Here is a 19,305-nt window from a genome sequence, read left to right as displayed (position 1 = left end):
CCATGTTGGCCAGGCTGGTCTTGAACTCCTGACCTCAGGTGATCCACCCACCTCAGCCTCCCAAAGTGCTGGGATTACAGGCATGAGCCACTGCACTCAATCAAATGGCAACATCTTTAAGCATTTATTTCTCAGTGTCTGTGGGTTGATGTTTACTTGTTTTTAAATAAAGATTGTGTTTTTCTTACTTAGGTTCATCCTCAGCAGCACCGGCTTCTTTTTGAAGTATTTGACGAAAATCGATTGGTAAGTTATATTGTGCTTGTGTGAAATATGAAGTAAGGGTACGTTTCAGGAGAAAGGGTACGTGAAGTAAGGGTACGTTTCAGCAGCCAGGGGAAGTGGGTAGGCAATCTGGGATTTGAGAGATGGGTTGTGGGTGGTTATGGAGACTCTGGGCAAAATGGTGAGGGAGATAGAACTTGTTTTCCTCCTCCTGGTGCTACTCTCTCCCTTTCCATTCTCCTCCCAAGCACCTCTTCTGATTGCCGACATATTATAAGGTCTTACTGAAGACCTCTTGTGACAGGAAAGGACAGAAAATCAACCTCTTTGTCCTGTCTTCCCTCTCACTCGTCCATGACACCTGGTTCCGAGTCCATGGCACTGGGAATCTTCGCCCAGAGTATCCTTCAGTTGCGCCTCCTTACTACAGTGGTCTTTCTTAGGGTTACCCGTATCCAGTGGACATACTATCCATTCTCTCATCCCCACTCTTCTACAGAGGAAATCTGTCCTTTTTACACTGATAAGGAATGAGCAAATAAAGTTTTCTCAAGGATGGCCAGCTCTTACAGAAGCAAAAAGCAAAGTTAAACATGATGTTCTTTTTATAAAATGATTGTTCTGATTTCTGAATTCCTAAAGACTATCTTAAAGTCCTATTCTTTTCCTAATGTTGTCTCTGAGGATCCAATCTCAAACCCTCTTCTTAGCAGCTTACATTTATATTTTAAACCTGTAAGATTTGAACAGGTAAGTATACAAACAGTGTTATGTGTGTGAAGCTTATCAGTTACAAGCACCAGAAAAATTAAACAGTTTTGTTCATTTTTTAGCTAACAAAGAAACTAGCTTTTTTTAAAAAAAAAAAAAAAAGTCTGTTTTTAGTGTTAAACTACATTCATGTTTTTTGCCCTCAAGAAATGATAATTATACTAGCAACTAAAGATATTGCCAATGAAATCTTTAGTAAACATCATAGTAAGCAAAAGTACATTATTGCTGCCGAAGAAGACTCTCACTGGCTGGCAATCTAATTTTTTTTTTTTTTTTCTTTTTTGAGTTGGGGTCTCGCTCTGTTGCCAGGCGGGAGCACAGTGGCTCAGTCTCAGCTCACTGCAAGCTCCGCCTCCAGGGTTCATGCAATTCCCCTGCCTCAGCCTCCCTAGTAGCTGGGACCACAGGCGCATGCCACCACGCCTGGCTAATTTTTTTGTATTTTAGTAGAGATGGGGTTTCACCATGTTGGCCAGGAGGGTCCTGATCTCCTGACCTCGTGATCCACCTGCCTCTGCCTCCCAAAGTGCTGGGATTACAGGCGTGAGCCGCCATGCCCAGCCTGGTAATCTGATTTTTAAGGCTGAGTGACAGATGTCGCTGATTTGATTATCGAATATGGTTAGTTACAGAGCTATTTGTTTTCTGTGTTTTTGCTTTTTTTAAAAGAATATAAAATGTTTTCCTTTTTTCTCCCCTCTGTCTCTATAGATCTGTTTTCCTTTATTTATTATTATTATTTTTTGACAGAGTCACACTCTGTTGCCTAGACTGGAGTGCAGTGGCGCAATCTCAGGTCACTGCAACCTCTACTTCCCGGGTTCAAGCGATTCTCCTGCCTCAGCCTTCTAAGTAGCTGGGATTACAGGCATCCGCCTCCTTGCCCAGCTTATTTTTGTATTTTTAGTAGAGATGGGGTTTCACCATGTTGGCCAGGCTGGTCCCTTCTAGATGGAAACAAATTAAACTTAATACTGGTGGAGTTTTGTGTGTGTTTTGTTTTTAAATCATGAAATATACATACAAAAAAGCCCACATAATATAAATATTTAAATAATAAGACAACTATGTATATACACACTTATTACTCAGCTTAAGAACTAGAACATTACCAAAATCTTTGAAACCCTCCCTAGATCCCTCCTCAGTAGCATCTCCTTTTCTTCCTCCACTAGTAGCCACTGTCCTCAATTTTGTATTTACCATTCTTTGCTTTTTAAAATATGTTTATCACATATATACACATATATATCCCTAAAAAAGACATTGTTGTTGGCCAGGCATGGTTGCTCATGCCTGTAATCCCAACACTTTGGGAGGCCGAGGCAGGTGGATCACCTGAGGTCAGGAGTTCAAGACCAGGCTGGCCAACATGGCAAAACTCTGTCTCTACTAAAAATACAAAATTAGTCGGGCGTGATGGTGGGCACGTGTAGTCCCAGCTACTGGGGAGGCTGAGGTGGGAGACTTGCTCGAACCCAGGAGGCGGAGGTTGCAGTGAGCCAAGATCACACCATTGCACTCCAGCCTAGGTGACAAGAACAAAACTCTATCTCCAAAAAACAAAAACCCACCTTGTTTATTTTGCATATTTTTTAATTTATAAAAATAGTATATCTCTGTAGGCATTCCTCTGATACGCTTTTTTGCTTAACGTTGTATTTGTGAGATCTGTGATGACACCTTTCAATGATGCATAATTTTCTATACTCTGAAAATATCATGATGCTATAATTTATGTATTTAACCTCCTTAATATTAGTGTTATTAGTGTTATTTCCAGTATGTTGCTCTTACTAATTGATAAACATTTTTATGTCTCCGTATGTACGTGTCTGAGTGTATCTCTAAGAGATACGTTTTAGAGTTGAATTGCCAGATCATGGTATTACTGTTATTTTTCCTGTTGCCACTGATACTGATGTGAATTCTGCCTTATCATTGGGTGTATTATTGGTGAACTATTTTATTTGCGTTATTTGCATGTTGTCTACAAGGAGGGACAGCTCACATCTGTGCTTTCCACACAGATGTGGTCTGGTCTGTTTTGCTAGTAACTTTAGTATTGGTGTGACTCTTTCTTAATGGCCAGAACGGCTGTTTGTCAAACACTGATCAGCAAATGAACATTCCTTGAGCGTTTACTGTGTATATAATACTATAAAGTGCGTCATGATAGGTTGGAAGAAAAAAGCATTGCCTTTGATATTAACAGTTGGATATTTATAGATGGATAAATATGACAAATAAAATTTTTAAAACTTTTAACTAAAGGAAAAAAAACAAAATACATTAATCAAGATACTGTAACGCCTGTAATCCCAGCACTTTGGGAGGCTGAGGCGGGCGGATCAGGAGATGTTCCTGGGGTCAGGAGTTTGACACCAGCCTGGCCAACATGGTGAAACCCTGTCTCTACTAAAAATACAAAAATTAGCCGGGCGTGATGGTGCACACCTGTAGTCCCGGCTACTCTGGAGGCTGAGGCATGAGAATTGCTTGAGCCCAGGAGGTGGAGGTTGCAGTGAGCTGAGATCACGCCGCTGCATTCCAGCCAGGACAACAGAGTGAGACTCCATCTCGGGGGGGAAAAAAAAGTTGTTATAGATCCCCACACTAAGGACTAAGAAATTCTATTATAATCCTGCATTTCTTTGGGGGCATTAGCTTGTAACCCTAAACAAATTATTCAGGCCTTCTAAAAATACCTTCTCACATTTGAAAAATGAGGACAACAGTATTTGCCCTGCCTATCTCATAAGCATGTTGTGAGGATAAAATGGGACAGTGACTATGAAAATACTTGGAAAATTCTTTATGATGATACAGATATAAAGTGTTATTTAACATTCATGGACTTACGCATTTGTAGCTGTCTGATATGGTATATTTTGTGTTAGCTAAGATATACCATTTAGTTTATCTACTGTGTTAGATGCTCTTCTGTGCATGGGAAATACAGCTTTTCTTGAGAAACTCGGTTTACTAGCAAAACAAAGAGCCAAGATAATTAGAACAGGGTGGTGTGTGTCATTCTAGTCCTCTGATTTGTTGCTAGTCTCAGCAGGTAAGGGAGGTAGAGAGATGACTTGAGATGTTATAGAAACTATAGCCATTGGTGGAGTAACAGACCTGATTGTATAGCAACAAGTGATCTATGTTATTATAAATGTCATTCCGTCTTTATTCTGCTGAGGCACTCACAACTAAATTTAAAGTGTACCGTTTTCCTAGCAATTTCTCTTTGAAAATGGAGGGTGAAAAACACAAGTATAATATTAAGCAGAAACAACTTTAGTCATCTGGAAAACGTTTGCAATATAAGTGATATTTGCTTTCAAGAAAGAGTAGGCTTATATCATTGTTTTCCAGCCAATTTTAAGACTTAGGGTTTTAAAATATAGTCGTTTCATTATGGTGATGGTAGTGGTGGTGGTGGCAATAATGACAGAATATTTCAGAATGATGTGCCTTAAAAAAATTCTACCCACCAATGCAAAAGTTAGCACTGTGTCACCAGTCTAAGACATACACCTGTACACATTCAGCCACCGGTTTTAGGAGCTGCCTATATTCTGGGTGGAGACCTTGTGCTTCTCAGATTTAGCAGTTGTATTATTGAAGGTTCTCCAGAGAAACAGAAACAATAGATTGTGTACATATTTTACGTATTATTTATTTTTCATACATTTTATATATGAAATTATGTGTAATATATGAATACATATATTTCCACACTATGTATGTATATAGTGAAGACTGCAATCTGAAATCTGCGGGGCAGGCCAGGAAGCTGAGAACTTAGGCAGGGATTCTACATTGTAGTCCTGAGGCAGAATTGCTTCTTCTTACAAAACCTGTGTTTGCTCTCAAAGCCCTTGATTGATTGGGTAAGACCCCCACACATTGTGGAGGGTAATGTGTGGTACTCAGAGTCTACTGATGTAAATGCTAATCATGTCTAAATGTCTTCATAGCAATGTCTATACTGGTGTTTGACCAAACTACTGGGTACCATAACCTATCGAAGTTGATACATACAATTAACCGCCGCAGCTGACTTTGGCCTTCAAAGTTCAGTCAATGATTAAGATTACCCAGAGCCTATCCACACCATGTAGATAATTACATTATTTTCCGTGTAGATGATCAGTAACCAACAGCTCAGAATGTGGGGTTCTTAGCTTCAATCTGTTTCACTCCAGAATATGCAATTCTATGTAGGACGTGCATGGATTCTTTCCAGATGAGGGCTGCCGTGTCCCTCCGGTTCTTCTACTCTTAAGGTTAGGGTTAACACTCCTGTTTGGTATTTGCTGGACTGAGGAATTACGTTTTATAGCAAGTTCCCCGATTTCCCATGCAACTGCTGTAATAGCAGTATAGATCCTATGTTCAGACCTCAGCCAGCAGTCAAAACTCTTCAGCCTCCCTAGAATTTAAACTCAGACTCGAGTGCTAGGAAGTGCATGTGATTCTCTTACCTTACTTTTCCTTGGCTGAGACCCTCTCTGTAAATTTTTCAAACGTCATTCCTTCTTGTCCACCTGCAGTGCTTTTTGATATTTCTTTATAAGTGGCAGCTGGATCAACTTCAACAACAACAATAACAAAAGTCCTGAAAGAAAGTGTCAGGCATTCAGAGTGCCTGTGGTGACACCATCCATCTATCCATCCAGGCTTCTCTCTGGTGTCTCTTGGTACTTACTTTGTGCCCAGGACAAGCTCAGGAGCCCCAGAAGAACTGTGTAGTTATGGTCCATGCCCTCTGGAAAGTTAAAATCTAGTTAGGGGACATGGAACTAATGCTTATAGTGAAGCTTATCAAAGAGAAGACATTTATCTGGCCAAATACTTGGAGCTCATTATTTTATATGTTAATAATCAGAGGAGCTTTTCTTATTTCCAGAAAGTTATAGGCCACAGACATGAACAATTAGATCTCATTGATTAGCCTATTAGAAGGGATTCATTCTTTGAGTTATTAGACCCCACACTTAATCCCAGAAAGAAAGCTGAAGTCATTTGAAGGCAGAGTAAAACAGGACTCCTCCTTATTTAAAAGAAAAAGATGTTAAGGGAATATTGACTGAAGTCTGTAAAATCTTAAAGGAGATAGGTTATACAAAACCAAAATAACATCATAATTGTATTACTAAATTTCCAATTATTGTACACATTTGAAAACACAATGCTGTTTCATTCTAGTCAAATATAATTCAATAAATTCCCATAATTCTATTTTGTCGTGTTTTAATTGATTAAATATCTGTTTAGAAAATTCTAATCGAAAACAGATGTATCTTAAGCAGTTTTTTTAAAACAAAGTTTATGTTTTACATATTTACTTTTACTTAGGAAAAAAAAACTTACTTAGAAAAATACAACTTGGGTTGAGTAGCATGTGGTATAAACAACGGAACTATTTTACCTTTTACTTTCCTATGAATGAGCCAGTATATATTTATTACTGGAGTTCCAGCTATAAAATTTAGGTAAGGGGTTTTAATATACCCTAGAGTATTATTTAAAAATAAATTTGTTTCTTTCAAATAGAATACCAACCTTGGTCTATGGCATTTGGGAGAGAAATTAAAATATTAAATTTTTATTACCCAGTAAACTGAAAATAAAGGTTAAATAAATACAAAGCAGAAAAAATATATACAAAATCACAACCTCTAAAAGGACAAACAGTCCAGTGTTCTCTACTGTGGAAGCTTTATCAGCACTGCTGAGTAATTCCACCTCTAGGGCAGGGCTAGCTCTCAAAAATGTAAACAAGTATGTACTTTGTTTATATAAAGAAATGTACAGCTTGGTTTGTATTTCTTTATAGATATCAAACAGCTAAATGGATTGTTTCAAAGCACCAGCAGGGGCCAGCAAAGAGCTCTTAGAGTTTTTCAGAACAGAATTGGCATTGAGATATGTTTATTTGATGTGTTAAATCCTTTTTAGACTTCTTTACTTACCACAACACTCTCTTAAGTGAATGAATTGCAGAGACAGTGGAATAAAATATCCTATGTGTTCAAACTATCTTGGGGTATAGGTTTTTTTTTTTTCTAATCTGCATATATTTTTATTGGAATGTTTGCTTAGGCTATTTCTTGGCAGAGTTTTAATAGTCAAAATATAAATGGCATCATTTAAAGACTGTTCTACTTGGCTGGAAAAGGCCTTAAAATTACAGGAGAAAATGCTTAGTGACAGCTTCTCTTAAACTTTTTTTCTTGAACCTATGCTTCAGTTTTGCAATGGTATTACTAGGTTAATTTTGTAGTTCTGTCCTTAAGCTTTCACTTTTTATGTAATTAGCACTTTAGAAGCTAAAATATGTATCTGTTTGATGTAGTGCTAAAGTTTTAATTCATCCTAAAGTTTTGGTATTTCCAAATTTACAGAACTGTTTGAATTCACAAATTAAAAAAAAAAAATGAACAGTCCCTCTATTAACTAACTTGACTAGATTCCTAGTATGACTACTATTTGGAAATTCAATCTTTGATTTGATACTTAATTACATGGGGTTTCGTTCCTACCAACTTCCTGTAATTCTATACCTATGGGTAAAAATATTAGTGGTCAAAGTTGGCTGGAGAAAGTATAGGCACTGCGATTCACATAGTTAAATGTTCATTTAGTAGAGCTGGGGTGAAAAAATACTGTTTCAACATGAAATGTTAGAAGATTGTTGTTCTTGTGTTACTCATTCATGCAAATTGGAGAAGGTATAATTGAAACAAGGTTGGCTGTGTTTGAGTCAGTGTGCTGCAGCTGAGCTCAGCTTAAAGGTCGCTGGAAATCAAGTGCTTTGTAAGTGAAGGCATTTTGCCTACAAGCGATTCAAGACATTTTGGAAACGTCAGTCTCTGGAATGGGTCGTCTTTTTCTTTCTGTGATATCTGGTATCTAATGTTTTACTTAGGATAAAGACTACTACTTAATAGCTCTTTTAGGCACCACAGATGATTTTTTCTTTTGATGCAGTGCAGCTGCTTCTAGCCTGTCTACGGACAGAGATCTTTGTTATGACTTTCAGCCCTTAACATGTTTGGAAATGAGAACAAATGGCACAAAGCTTACGATTGCACTTTGCAGCCAGAAGAAGCAATACTTACCCTTTGTCAGAAACCTCTGGAGATGACTTGGATAGCCATGTTCACATGTGCTTCAAGAGACCAACACGGATTTCAGCGTCCAACGTTGTTCAAATGAAGCTGACTCCCAGACAGACTGCACTAGCTCCGTTAATAAAGGAAAACGTTCAGTCTCAAGAAAGATCGTCTGTTCCCTCATCTGAAAATGTTAATAAAAAGAGCAGCTGTCTACAGATTTCACTACAGCCAACAAGGTACAGTGGATATCTTCAGTCTAGCAATGTCTTAGCTGATAGTGATGATGCTTCATTTACTGGTATCTTGAAGGATGGTATTTACAGCAGTGCTGTGGTCGATAGTGAATTGAATGCAGTGAATGATGGTAACCTTGTAAGCAGTCCAGCCATTTGTAGTGGTAGCCTTAGTAACTTTTCAACCAGTGATAATGGATCTTACAGCAGCAACGGTAGTGATTTCGGGTCATGTGCAAGTATCACAAGTGGAGGTTCATACACTAACAGTGTCATCAGTGACAGTAGTAGTTATACGTTGCCACCAAGTGATGATACTTTTTTGGGTGGAAACTTACCTTCTGACAGCACCTCCAGTGGAATTGTGCCAAACAGGAATACTACTCCATGTGAAATTTTTTCGAGAAGTACAAGTACAGATCCTTTTGTCCAGGATGACTTGGAACATGGGTTAGAGATTATGAAATTGCCAGTGAGCAGGAACACAAAAATTCCACTACAACGTTGCTCCTCCTTAGTCATTTTTCCTAGGAGTCCTTCAAATACCCCACCGACTTCTCCAACAAGTCCATGTACTCTTCTGAGCAAAGGATCCTATCAAACTTCACACCAGTTTATAATTTCTCCTAGTGAAATTGCACATAATGAGGATGGCACTGGTGCTAAAGGATTTCTTTCAACAGCTGTCAATGGACTTCGGTTATCTAAAACAATTTGTACCCCTGGAGAAGTAAGAGACATACGGCCACTTCACAGGAAGGGCTCGTTACAGAAGAAAATTGTTCTTTCGAATAATACTCCCAAACAGACTGTCTGTGAAAAGTCATCTGAAGGATATTCTTGTGTTTCAGTGCATTTCACCCAACAAAAAACAACTACATTAGATTGTGAAACAACAAATGGTGATTGTAAACCAGAAATGTCAGAAATTAAGCTTAATTCTGATTCAGAGTATATTAAGCTCACGCATAGGACATCTGCATGTTTGCCATCCTCCCAAAATGTAGATTATCGAATAAATATCAGTGGAGAATTGGAAAGACCAAATTCACAGATGAACAAAAACCATGGTATTTTACAAAGAAGTATTTCATTGGGAGGAGCTTATCCAAATATTTCCTGTCTATCCAGCCTTAAGCACAATTGTTCTAAAGGGGGACCATCTCAGTTACTCATAAAGTTTGCATCTGGAAATGAAGGTAAAGTGGATAATTTATCAAGAGACAGCAACAGAGATTGCACAAATGAACTGTCTAATTCTTGCAAGGTAAGTTTCCTTTGATCTTGGTAAATATTAATTTACATGAGAATAACTTAATGAAATATTTGGAGAAAATTTATTGTTATAACCAAGCAGTTTTATATATTTTCCTGGTCCTTAGCTAGCAGTACTTTGTAGTCATACATTTTATATTTGTAAATCTGAAGAACCCTATGTATAGTTTTTTACTGTATTTGTTATTTTACCAATGTACAAAATGTGTATTTTAAAAAATCTTCCTAAGTGATTTAAGCTGTAAAACTTTTCTACAACATAAAAACAAACTTTGAATAACAGTCTATTTCATAAGATTTTATCTTGGTATCTTTTTCCTTTAAATGGTATACTATTCTATTTTGTAGCTTAGTATTTTATTCCTATTTTCAAAACCAGCATTTTGCTTTCTCCCCTTCTTAATCATTGTGAAATAGAGTAAAATTTAGAATGCTTATTTAAAATATTAAACAAATACCCATATCAAAGTGTGAAGATCTTGTTATAAATTATCATAGAGGAACTATATCTCTAAAATACATGTATTGATAAGATCATTCATAAAAACTATTATGCTGCATGTTTAAAGCAGAGGAAAAATAAATGGCATTTGCATTTATATATACCCTTAACTATGGAATTTTGTTTCCACCCTATTTTTCTTGAGCCACGAGTTAATACTGCCTTCTAAAATGTAACTCACTCACTCAACAATATTGAATTCTAAGTTTTAATATTTTTGAATTTGGTTTAAATTGCTAGGCATTTCCCACAATTTTCTATTTACCTTTTCATTTTTGACAGTTCAACTTTATTATATTAATAATTTAACTCTTTTGAATCTTAGCCAAAAGTTCTTTATGTAATTTGGCCTTTCCAAAGTATTTAAAATGGTTTGAACTGAAATAGAATTTTAAAATTTCTGTATTTGGAATGTTTTGCCAGATTCCAAGAAATTTAAAAAATTTTCTAACTAAAGCAATTTTACATGACAGTACATAATAGTTTGAGGGGGGGGGAACCTTATCTGTTTATCTGTGTTTTTGTAACATCCAATATGTTTATTAAAGATTTTTTTTAAAAAATCTTCTAGATAAGTAGCTTTAGGTGAATAAAATAGTAATTGCTACTTTATTTTCTCTCTTCTGAAATCTGGTAAATATAACAATTGTTACCAATGCCCAGATGTTAATATAAGCCACTACTTTACTAGGATAAAAAAAGATCAGATTTCAAATTCTGATCTATATTTTACAATTTTTAATTCCATTTAGGAAACTTTTCTAAAACCAGCTTTTAGGAGATTATAATCCAATCAACTATTTTTCTTCCTAAAAGGAAGAAATGAAATGGCACTGAGAAGAAACATTAATACTATGCTAATTGAATTAATGTTACTTATAAATTTCTTTTACACGTAATGAAATAATTAACCTGAAAGGAGTAATTCATGTATAAATATTTGTAGAAACACCTTAAAATAGTTTATTTTATGGTAATAATTAGAGTTTGTTGTGGATGCTTTTTAGAGAGTATTTTAAATGTGTTTTTTAATGAAATGTGGATCAAATGCCTTTTGCATTGTTAAAAATATCCATTGTTACTGGTTATTTATGCTCAGGTAAGCTAACTTAAATATTTTTTGTAACAATCAAATGTACAACTTTGTGCAGATTCTATCTTTTGGTAGATTCTTGGATTATAAAGTAGTTCAGAAGTGTGCAGTTTGCTGGAGATTTAAATTGTCCCCCTTTTAATGTTTATTAGACTTCTCTTTATAAAAGCATTGTAAACCATACAGTGACAGTTAAATTTAATTTATACTATATCTAAATAGATCTAATTGATAAATCAAGGCTTGTTTTATGAAGAAGATTCTAGTGTTGCTTTTTCTAAATATAGCAGTGGCAACAATGATGGGTTTTAGAAATAATCCTGTGTTTATCAATAATTATATATTAATCTAATTATAGTGGTATATTGTAACTCATTTATAAATAAACAGCTCCCAAAATATTTCCCATGACTCCAGTTAGTCTGGGTTAGTATTCTGATATGCTGAGTCTGGATTCACATTTAACAAGTTGATATTAGAGTAGCATTTGGTAATGTCAGCTATCTGTACTGAGCAGTCGTGAAATTAAATCACTGCTTTGGTCAGAGACCCTGGTTTCTAAAGCACTGAGAGTCTACACATTCTTTTCTTATATGTTTAGCTACCAGTCTCTAGCAGTATAAGATTGAGTTTCTAACTTTCTATAATCAATAGCTCATTAATGACTGAGTTTTTAAATCTAGTGAGAACTTTTACCTGATTCTAGGACACTGTCTGTGTTCTGTGTTTACAACTTAGAGTGAAGATGAGAGTTTGTAGTCTGTCTGCATAATGTTTATTTCAGGCATAGCAAACAACATAACAGTGACTGGCATATGTTTATTATGTATGCCTTTTGAAATACAATATTACTTTTGTAAAGGCTATATAATGACTTTTGATCTGAAAATAAATATTTGATATTTTAACAGTATGTGTAATATTTTGGCAGTTCAATCAAGAAGCAGGTTAAGGAACTAAGGTACTACGTATACAGTTATAAAAATGATTGCTATTCAGATTTCTAAATCTGTATAGTAGTTAGTTTTCTCTACTGTTATTTTATTTCCCCCATCTGTTATTTTCTGAATCTCCTATGTTATGTTGTTAGGATGCTCAGAGATTTCAGTACCCTATTATTTAATGTGCATTAGCATTTTGCCCAAGCTTGAATGTCTTCCATTCTTTGCTTATATTCATATTTTCATTAGAATTATTTTTTACATTTTTTTCTTTTTGTTATAAAAGTTTTTGTTCATTATCTGTAACTTAATCCTAAATAGGTAAATTGCTACTATTCTAGTATAGTAGAACTGTAATAAACTTATGTCTCAATTATTTCAAAGCCTTTAACACTGATCTCAAGATTATACATTTCAGTATTTTCTTATTTAATTGTTCTTCCTAAAATAGATGTTTTAAATATATACTTACTTTAATGTTCCATTATTTTCCAGTCCCTATTTTACTAAATTTAGCAGAATATTTAGAGAGATTTGGTTAAATTTATTTTGAGCAACACTTATAAAAACCAATGTAATTTATAAATATTCTAAAATGTGATGCCATAATGTTAATGACTAGTTTTAGAAAGTTGGTGAAAAATGTATATTTGTACATGTATATTTCTTAGAACTGAGGAATCATTAATTTCAGACAGGTTCAGAGTGCTGAGTTGTTTGCTTGAAAATATTTTGTTTTCTCTGTAGATGTGTCTTGTTTAATTCATCCAGTACACATTTGAGTGCCAGGCCCTGTCCCAAGCACTGAGAAAAGAAGATGAGTAAAATACAGTGTCTATTTAGGGGACCTCCCATTCTGGTAATAGGGACATGTTGGTAAACATAAAAATTTTCAGTCTAATATGTGATGTGCTAAATAGAGGTGTGTATGAAAAAGTAGAAAGATGTGACATTATTCATCTGGAGAGAGGACCTGGTTGGTAGAGGAAGGTTTCCCAGAGGAGGTGACATTTGAACCGAGTCTTGATAGGTAAACTAGAGTTCATCAGACAGAAATCAAAGAGATTCTAGGGCAGGGATTCCCCATCTCAGCATTATTATATTGGGCTGGACACTTTTGTAGTGGGGGCTGTCCTGTGCACTGTAGGATATTTAACAGCATCCCTGGCCTCCACCCACTAAATGCTAGTAACACCCCTTTCTCCCAGTGTGACAATCAAAAAGTGTCCCCAGACATTGCCAGATGTCCCCTAGGGGCAAAATTGTGCCCTGTTGAGAATCACTGCTGTAGGTGTCAGCAGCACCATATGCAAGACTAGAGATGTGAAAGAATCTCACACTGTAAATAGTCCAGTGGGGCTCAAGCATAGGGTAGCCTGGGGATGTGGGAGGAGGTGATCTGCCAGAAGTGGGTCGGAGTCGATTAGGCCTGGTGCTTCATGCTGAAGACAAAGAAGGTGCTCTTCTGCTGAGAGTCAGTAGTTGGGCAATGGAAGTCTTTATTTGAGAGTATGAAGTGCTCTCTTTAAGGTTTTTAGAAGATAATTTTTCATGGTTTCATGGATTATAAATGAATTTAAGTTTTCCTAACTTGGATGACTGGGTTAACAGTGATGTTATGAACTAAGATGAAGAACTCAGGAGAGGGGCCAGATTGGGAGGGTGAAGAAGAAATCACAAATTAAGTTTATGTGCTTCAGAGGCTGCCCTGGTGGTGCTGCTTTCAAGTAGGGCAGTTGGAGATACAGGACCAAGGCTCAGGAGAGAGGTGAGAGTTGGAAATGTAGATTGGGAGTCAGGAGTACAGTCAAAGTCTCAGGTAAGGATGAACATGTTAGGGAAGGTATACATGAGATGGGAAGGGAAGATAAATTATAATTCTGGGGACTACCAACTTTGGTGAGGTGGTAGAAGAGGGCATAAAGAGGAGACTAAGGAAGAACCACACAGAGGCCAAGAGAGCATGGAGGCGTGGAGAGCATGGAGGCGTGGAGAGCATGGAGGTGTGGAGGCATGGAAGCATGAGTGAAAGATGAGGGAAGGAGGACAGCAGACAGTACCACAGAGAACAGAAGTATCCACTGGATGTGGCAGTTAGAAGGTCTGTTAGCAAGAGTAGGCTCAGGAGAATGCAGGGTTAAAAGCCAGATTGAAGAAAGAATGAAACAGATAAGGAAGCAGAAACAGCCAGTGTAGGTTGCTTGCTCGGTGTCATAAAATTAGCATGAGATAGCATAGGCAAGGTATATATTTAGTGATTGTTATACAGAAGGCATATGTGAAGTAGATATAAGATATATAAGACAAACTCCCTCTCTACAGGGAGAGTACGGTCTCTTTTTCCTGGAGAAAGACATAAATGTTACAGTCTTCTGTTCTTTCACCTTGGAACTATAGAAAAAAGCAAGTATGATCAGTGAAAACTGAAATGGAGATTCAGCAATATCAAATGAACGAAACAGAAAATTACAAGTTAAAACTTGAAATCGTTTATGAATATTCATAACTCATTTTGGACAGCATTAGTCTAACTTTCTCAGTCCCCTGTCTACCACCAAAAAATAAGACAAAACAAAATAGAGCTTCCATGTAGAAAACAAGTCGAGGTTTTAAGGCCTATTCCCAGAAACTACTTGGAGAATAAGCAATTCTGTCTATTTTGCTGGCTTCTTCCACGCTATGGAGCCTACCATGTGCTAGCTGTTGTGAGGCCTCACCTATTTGTATCCACTCTCCCTTTACATCACAGGTGACAGGGAAATAAGACAGACCAGGAGAAGCCAGGACAAGAGCCTTTGTAGGCTGAAGGGGCTTGGCAGAGTCTCTGGGTGAGACCAGGCGATGTGTTGAGGTCAGGAAGGTGGTTAGCAGTAGGAGCAAATGAGTGCTGAGAAAGGGAACCAGTTGTCTTGTCAGCATATCCTGGAAATAATCCAAAGTATTGCTCACACGTCTGGTTCAGTATCCTTTGTTCCTTGTGTAAAATTGGAAGACTGTGGTCAGATGAAGACAGATACTTAGAGATATAATAATTTCAAAACAAGGGGTGAGCAGATCTGTCCCAGTTCAATGAGATGTTTTGGGAAGGACTCAACGTGGGAACAATTGTTGAAAAGCAATTTTACCCACACTAAGATTGAAGCGAACTGTTGGGATAGAACAAGAACGGCAGACCTGAGGGCTTAGACAAGCAACCAGCTAGTGTGTATGTGTAGCTCGATTCATGGGTGAGTCACAGCAAAGAACACCTTGAACAAGTAAGTAAATTCATGGCATTTCTAGTTAGGCTCAAGGATGTCTGTTGGGGAAGAAAGAGCGTAGGCCTTCTCTTGACTTAGAGGTATTATAAAACCATAACACTATGAAACATTTTTATTACCTTAGTAGTAAAATACATTACCCAAGCAAGAATATAGTAGACCATGTCTTTAAATTCAGTTATAACTAAACTTAGTTAAGTATAGTTATACCTGAAGTTAAGTACAGATATACCTAAAATAATATTATCCTGAATTGCTTCCTTTTATTTACTTTTTCTCTCAATTTTTTTTATTTTTTTATTTTTTTACTTTTATAATGAGGTCTCATTATGTTATACAAGCTGGATTTGAACTCCTGGGCTAAAGCAATCCTCTTGGCTCAGCTTCCTGTGTGGCTGGGACTACAGGTGTACTGCTGTGTCCAACTTGTAGGCTACCCTCTAATGCTTTATTAAGGAATTAGAGAATGGCTTATTAAGATGTCAGCAGGACCAGTGATTTTTAAATTCTCATGTGCATGTAAATAACATGGCGATCTTATTAAAATGCAGATTCTGGTTCGGGTTCAGTAGGTCTCAGAGTGGGAGCCTGAGATTTCTGTATTTCTAACAGATTGTACCAATGCTGCTAATTCCCCAGACACACTTTGAGAAGTAAGTCTTAAGGCCATTCTTTGATGCGAACAATAATACAGTTCAAAGTCGAAATATCCATTGAGTCCCTGAAATGCCATTATTGTGGCCATTATCATGAGTAATTCATTAAAAACATATCAATAATACTTCAGATACTAAATGCACATGCAGCAGGAAAAAAGTTAAAGGTGGAGATATGGCAATAGGTAGGCAAATGTAAATTGACTAGAATTGATTAGAGAAGGATTCTGGAGAATGGATTAAGCAAATCTTTTCTGGGCTCAGATTTGCTAGAATACAGTTCCCTAGTATAGAGAATAATGACTAGCTCAAAATAGACACTTAATAGATATTTATTAAATTAATGAATAAAGCCAGGGACCCTTTGGAATGGGGTAGAGATGACTGCAGAATCCTGATAGGTGAGGATGGCTACACAGCCTTGCACAAACAGATAACCAAACTAGGATATTTGAGTGGTGACTGTGATGATGAGTGGGAGCTACGTGATACTTCATCCTTTGCATGGAAGAGTGGCACTCTTAAATGAATACCTTGTCCCTGGGGTGAATGCCAGTGGAATATTATGATCGTGACTCAAGGATTAGTTTCCACAGTGAAGTCTGATTCATAGCCTACGTATTCCACTAACTGGTATGGTATAACTGTGTGTCTGGATAGAGGCTCAGATCAAGTTTTCTGAAAAGAAGGTTGAATGGACAGAGATCTTTAAGGGTATTCAGACAAAGGCCATTCGACTAGCTTTCTTTCAGTTTATCATTGTTTTATAAAATGACTTCCATCTAGACTTCATGTAAGAGCTGGGATTCTCAGACTAGTTCCTGGAGTTTTAAGTAACTGTTTCAGCTAAGAATGACCTTTACTTTTGTGACAAGGCTAAAAGACTGAACCCTCTTAAAGAGTCACAGAGCTTACTGGAAACTCAAGTCACCTTCAAAGCAAATGAGTTTAACAAGTATTTATCAAAAATAGAATATGTGCCTGCCATAAGTGGCAAATATTCTTCCTGGATTTGAAGAGGTTGTAATTGAAATGAGAAAACAGCATAATCCATTGAAAACAACTGGAGAACAATATAGTATAATATATAATAATGTTTATATACCTACTTCATGCAGGTGAACACCTAAACATTGAGATATATGATTGCCCATATGATTTTTAATTTTTAACTTTTATCAAGGTAACACATGTGCCTATTTTAAAAGTCAGATATTATTTCTTTGAAGATTTTCTGTATTTTTCTCCATGTTCTCTCTTCCTAGAATTCCTGTTTGCCAAAGTTTGTACTTCCTGGATTGACCTTAAAATTTTCTTTTCTCTTCTGTTTTCTGTTTCTTTGCCTCTTTAATCTACTTCTTGGAAGATTTCTTCCAAGTTTTCCCCTTTCTTTAATTTTAAAATTTTGTTTACTTTTTATTCTCTCTCTCTCTTTTTTTTTTTTTTTTTTTTTTTGAGACAGTCTGACTCTGTCGCCCAGACTGGAGTATAGTGCCGTGATCTTGGCTCACTGCAACCTCCGCCTCCCGGGTTCAAGCGAGTCCCATACCTCGGCCTCCTGAGCAGCTGGGATTACAGCTATGCGCCGCCATGCCTGGCTGATTTTTGTATTTTTAGTAGAGATGAGGTTTTACCATGTTGGCCAGGCTGGTCTTGAACCCCTGACCTCAAGTGATCCACTGCCTAAGCCTCCCAAAGTGTTGGGATTATGGACGTGAGCCACCGTGCCCAGCCTAAAACTTTATTTTTAATTTATCAAATTCTTGTTTCTGATTATTTCCTATTCCTAATGTCCTGCTTGTTTTATGAATATAATCTCTTATTTCTCTGAGAATATTTTACTTCGGATTTGGTTTATTTTCTTTCTTAAGTTTTGTTTCAGGTCCTATGTTGTCTCTGGTTCCTTTTGATACCTTTGCTGTTGTTATTACTATTTCTCTTTATTACTGGACATTTTCCTCCAGGTATCTGTTGTTCATGTTTGAGAGTAAGTCCCTATGAAGTTGCCTGGAGGTTCTGTAATTATGTTGGGCTTTCCAACTGGTGGGTTCCACTGTTGGGAAACCCCCAAGTATTAGCGTCTTCTCTCTGAGGTCAATTTGTTTCTCCAGAGAAGAAACTTCTAATGATTGCCCAGTTATGTTTTACAGCCATGGTTAGTGACAAATCAGGAGTGAAAGTGATTCCTTTATATAAGTTCTGCAACTGAGCGAATTCCAGGTAAAATATGTCTTAAAAGTGATATTTACTTACAGAATTCTTACCGTGCTGATGGTAATTTAATTCATTTGCAGTAAATGAGACACCTGATTTTCTTTTTTTTTTTTTTTTTGAGACAGAATTTCGCTCTTGTTGCCCAGGCTGGAGTGCAATGGCACGATCTCGGCTCACTGCAGCCTCCACCTCCTGGGTTCAAGCAATTCTCCTGCCTCAACCTCCCGAGTAGCTGGGATTACGGGCATGCGCCACCACGCCCGGCTAATTTTGTATTTTTAGTAGAGACAGGGTTTCTCCATGTTGGTCAGTCTGGTCTCGAACTCTCAGCCTCAGGTGATCCACCCACCTCGGCCTCCCAAAGTGCTGGGATTACAGGCGTTAGCCACTGTGCCCGGCCAAGATGCCTCATTTTCATACCTGTGGTCTGACATACCTTGTGTATATTCTAAAAGTATATGCACTCCTAGAAAGACTGAAGTAAACACTCTATAGTAGAAAATGTGGTTTCCTTAACATATTTCTCAACTTTTTGCATTCCTGTTAATACACTGAAGTGCAAATATGCATACCTATCACTCAGAAGAAAAGGATCAACCTGTTTAAAATGTGTATGGAAATATGCCAGGTGTGGTGGCTCACACCTGTAATCCCAGCACTTTGGGAGCCTGAGGTGGGCAGATCATTTGAGGTCAGGACTTTGAGACAAGCTTGGCCAACATGGTAAAACCTTGTCTCTACTGAAAACAGAAAAATTAGCCAGGCGTGGTGGTGCACGCCTGTAATCCCAGCTACTTGGGAGGCTACGACAGGAGAATCCCTTGAACACGGGAGGCAGCGGTTGCAGTGAGCCGAGATCGAGCCACTGCACTCCATTCTGGGCGACAGAGTAAGACTGTGTCTCAAAAAAATAAAATAAAATGTGTATGGAAATAGAACAAGGAGGAAGAGACCATAACAGCCTTCTAGTAGAGTTTGATATTGGATGGTCACTGTCACTAGGACTTGAAG

General features: G+C 37.2%; 2 protein-coding genes across 2 annotated transcripts in view; both read left to right on the top strand.

Annotated features, from left to right (window-relative positions):
* The window catches only part of LOC105544216 (E3 ubiquitin-protein ligase NEDD4-like), an 88,134-nt gene extending 87,840 nt beyond the window's left edge, over positions 1–294 (top strand). The window contains exon 6 of the mRNA XM_011986576.1: positions 193–294. Coding sequence (XP_011841966.1) covers positions 193–250 — 58 coding nt within the window. The 3' untranslated portion in view covers positions 251–294. The remainder of the gene's footprint in view (positions 1–192) is intronic.
* Positions 295–7,605: 7,311 nt separating this feature from the next.
* NEDD4 (neural precursor cell expressed, developmentally down-regulated 4, E3 ubiquitin protein ligase) overlaps positions 7,606–19,305 on the top strand; it is a 96,918-nt gene continuing 85,218 nt past the window's right edge. The window contains exon 1 of the mRNA XM_011986738.1: positions 7,606–9,620. Within this exon, the coding sequence (XP_011842128.1) occupies positions 8,073–9,620 (1,548 nt within the window). The 5' untranslated portion in view covers positions 7,606–8,072. The remainder of the gene's footprint in view (positions 9,621–19,305) is intronic.

This window comes from Mandrillus leucophaeus, unplaced genomic scaffold (genome assembly GCF_000951045.1).
Source record: "Mandrillus leucophaeus isolate KB7577 unplaced genomic scaffold, Mleu.le_1.0 Scaffold108, whole genome shotgun sequence".
In the NCBI taxonomy this organism is placed as follows: Eukaryota; Metazoa; Chordata; class Mammalia; order Primates; family Cercopithecidae; genus Mandrillus; species Mandrillus leucophaeus.
This window is presented reverse-complemented; position numbering and strand designations above follow the sequence as displayed.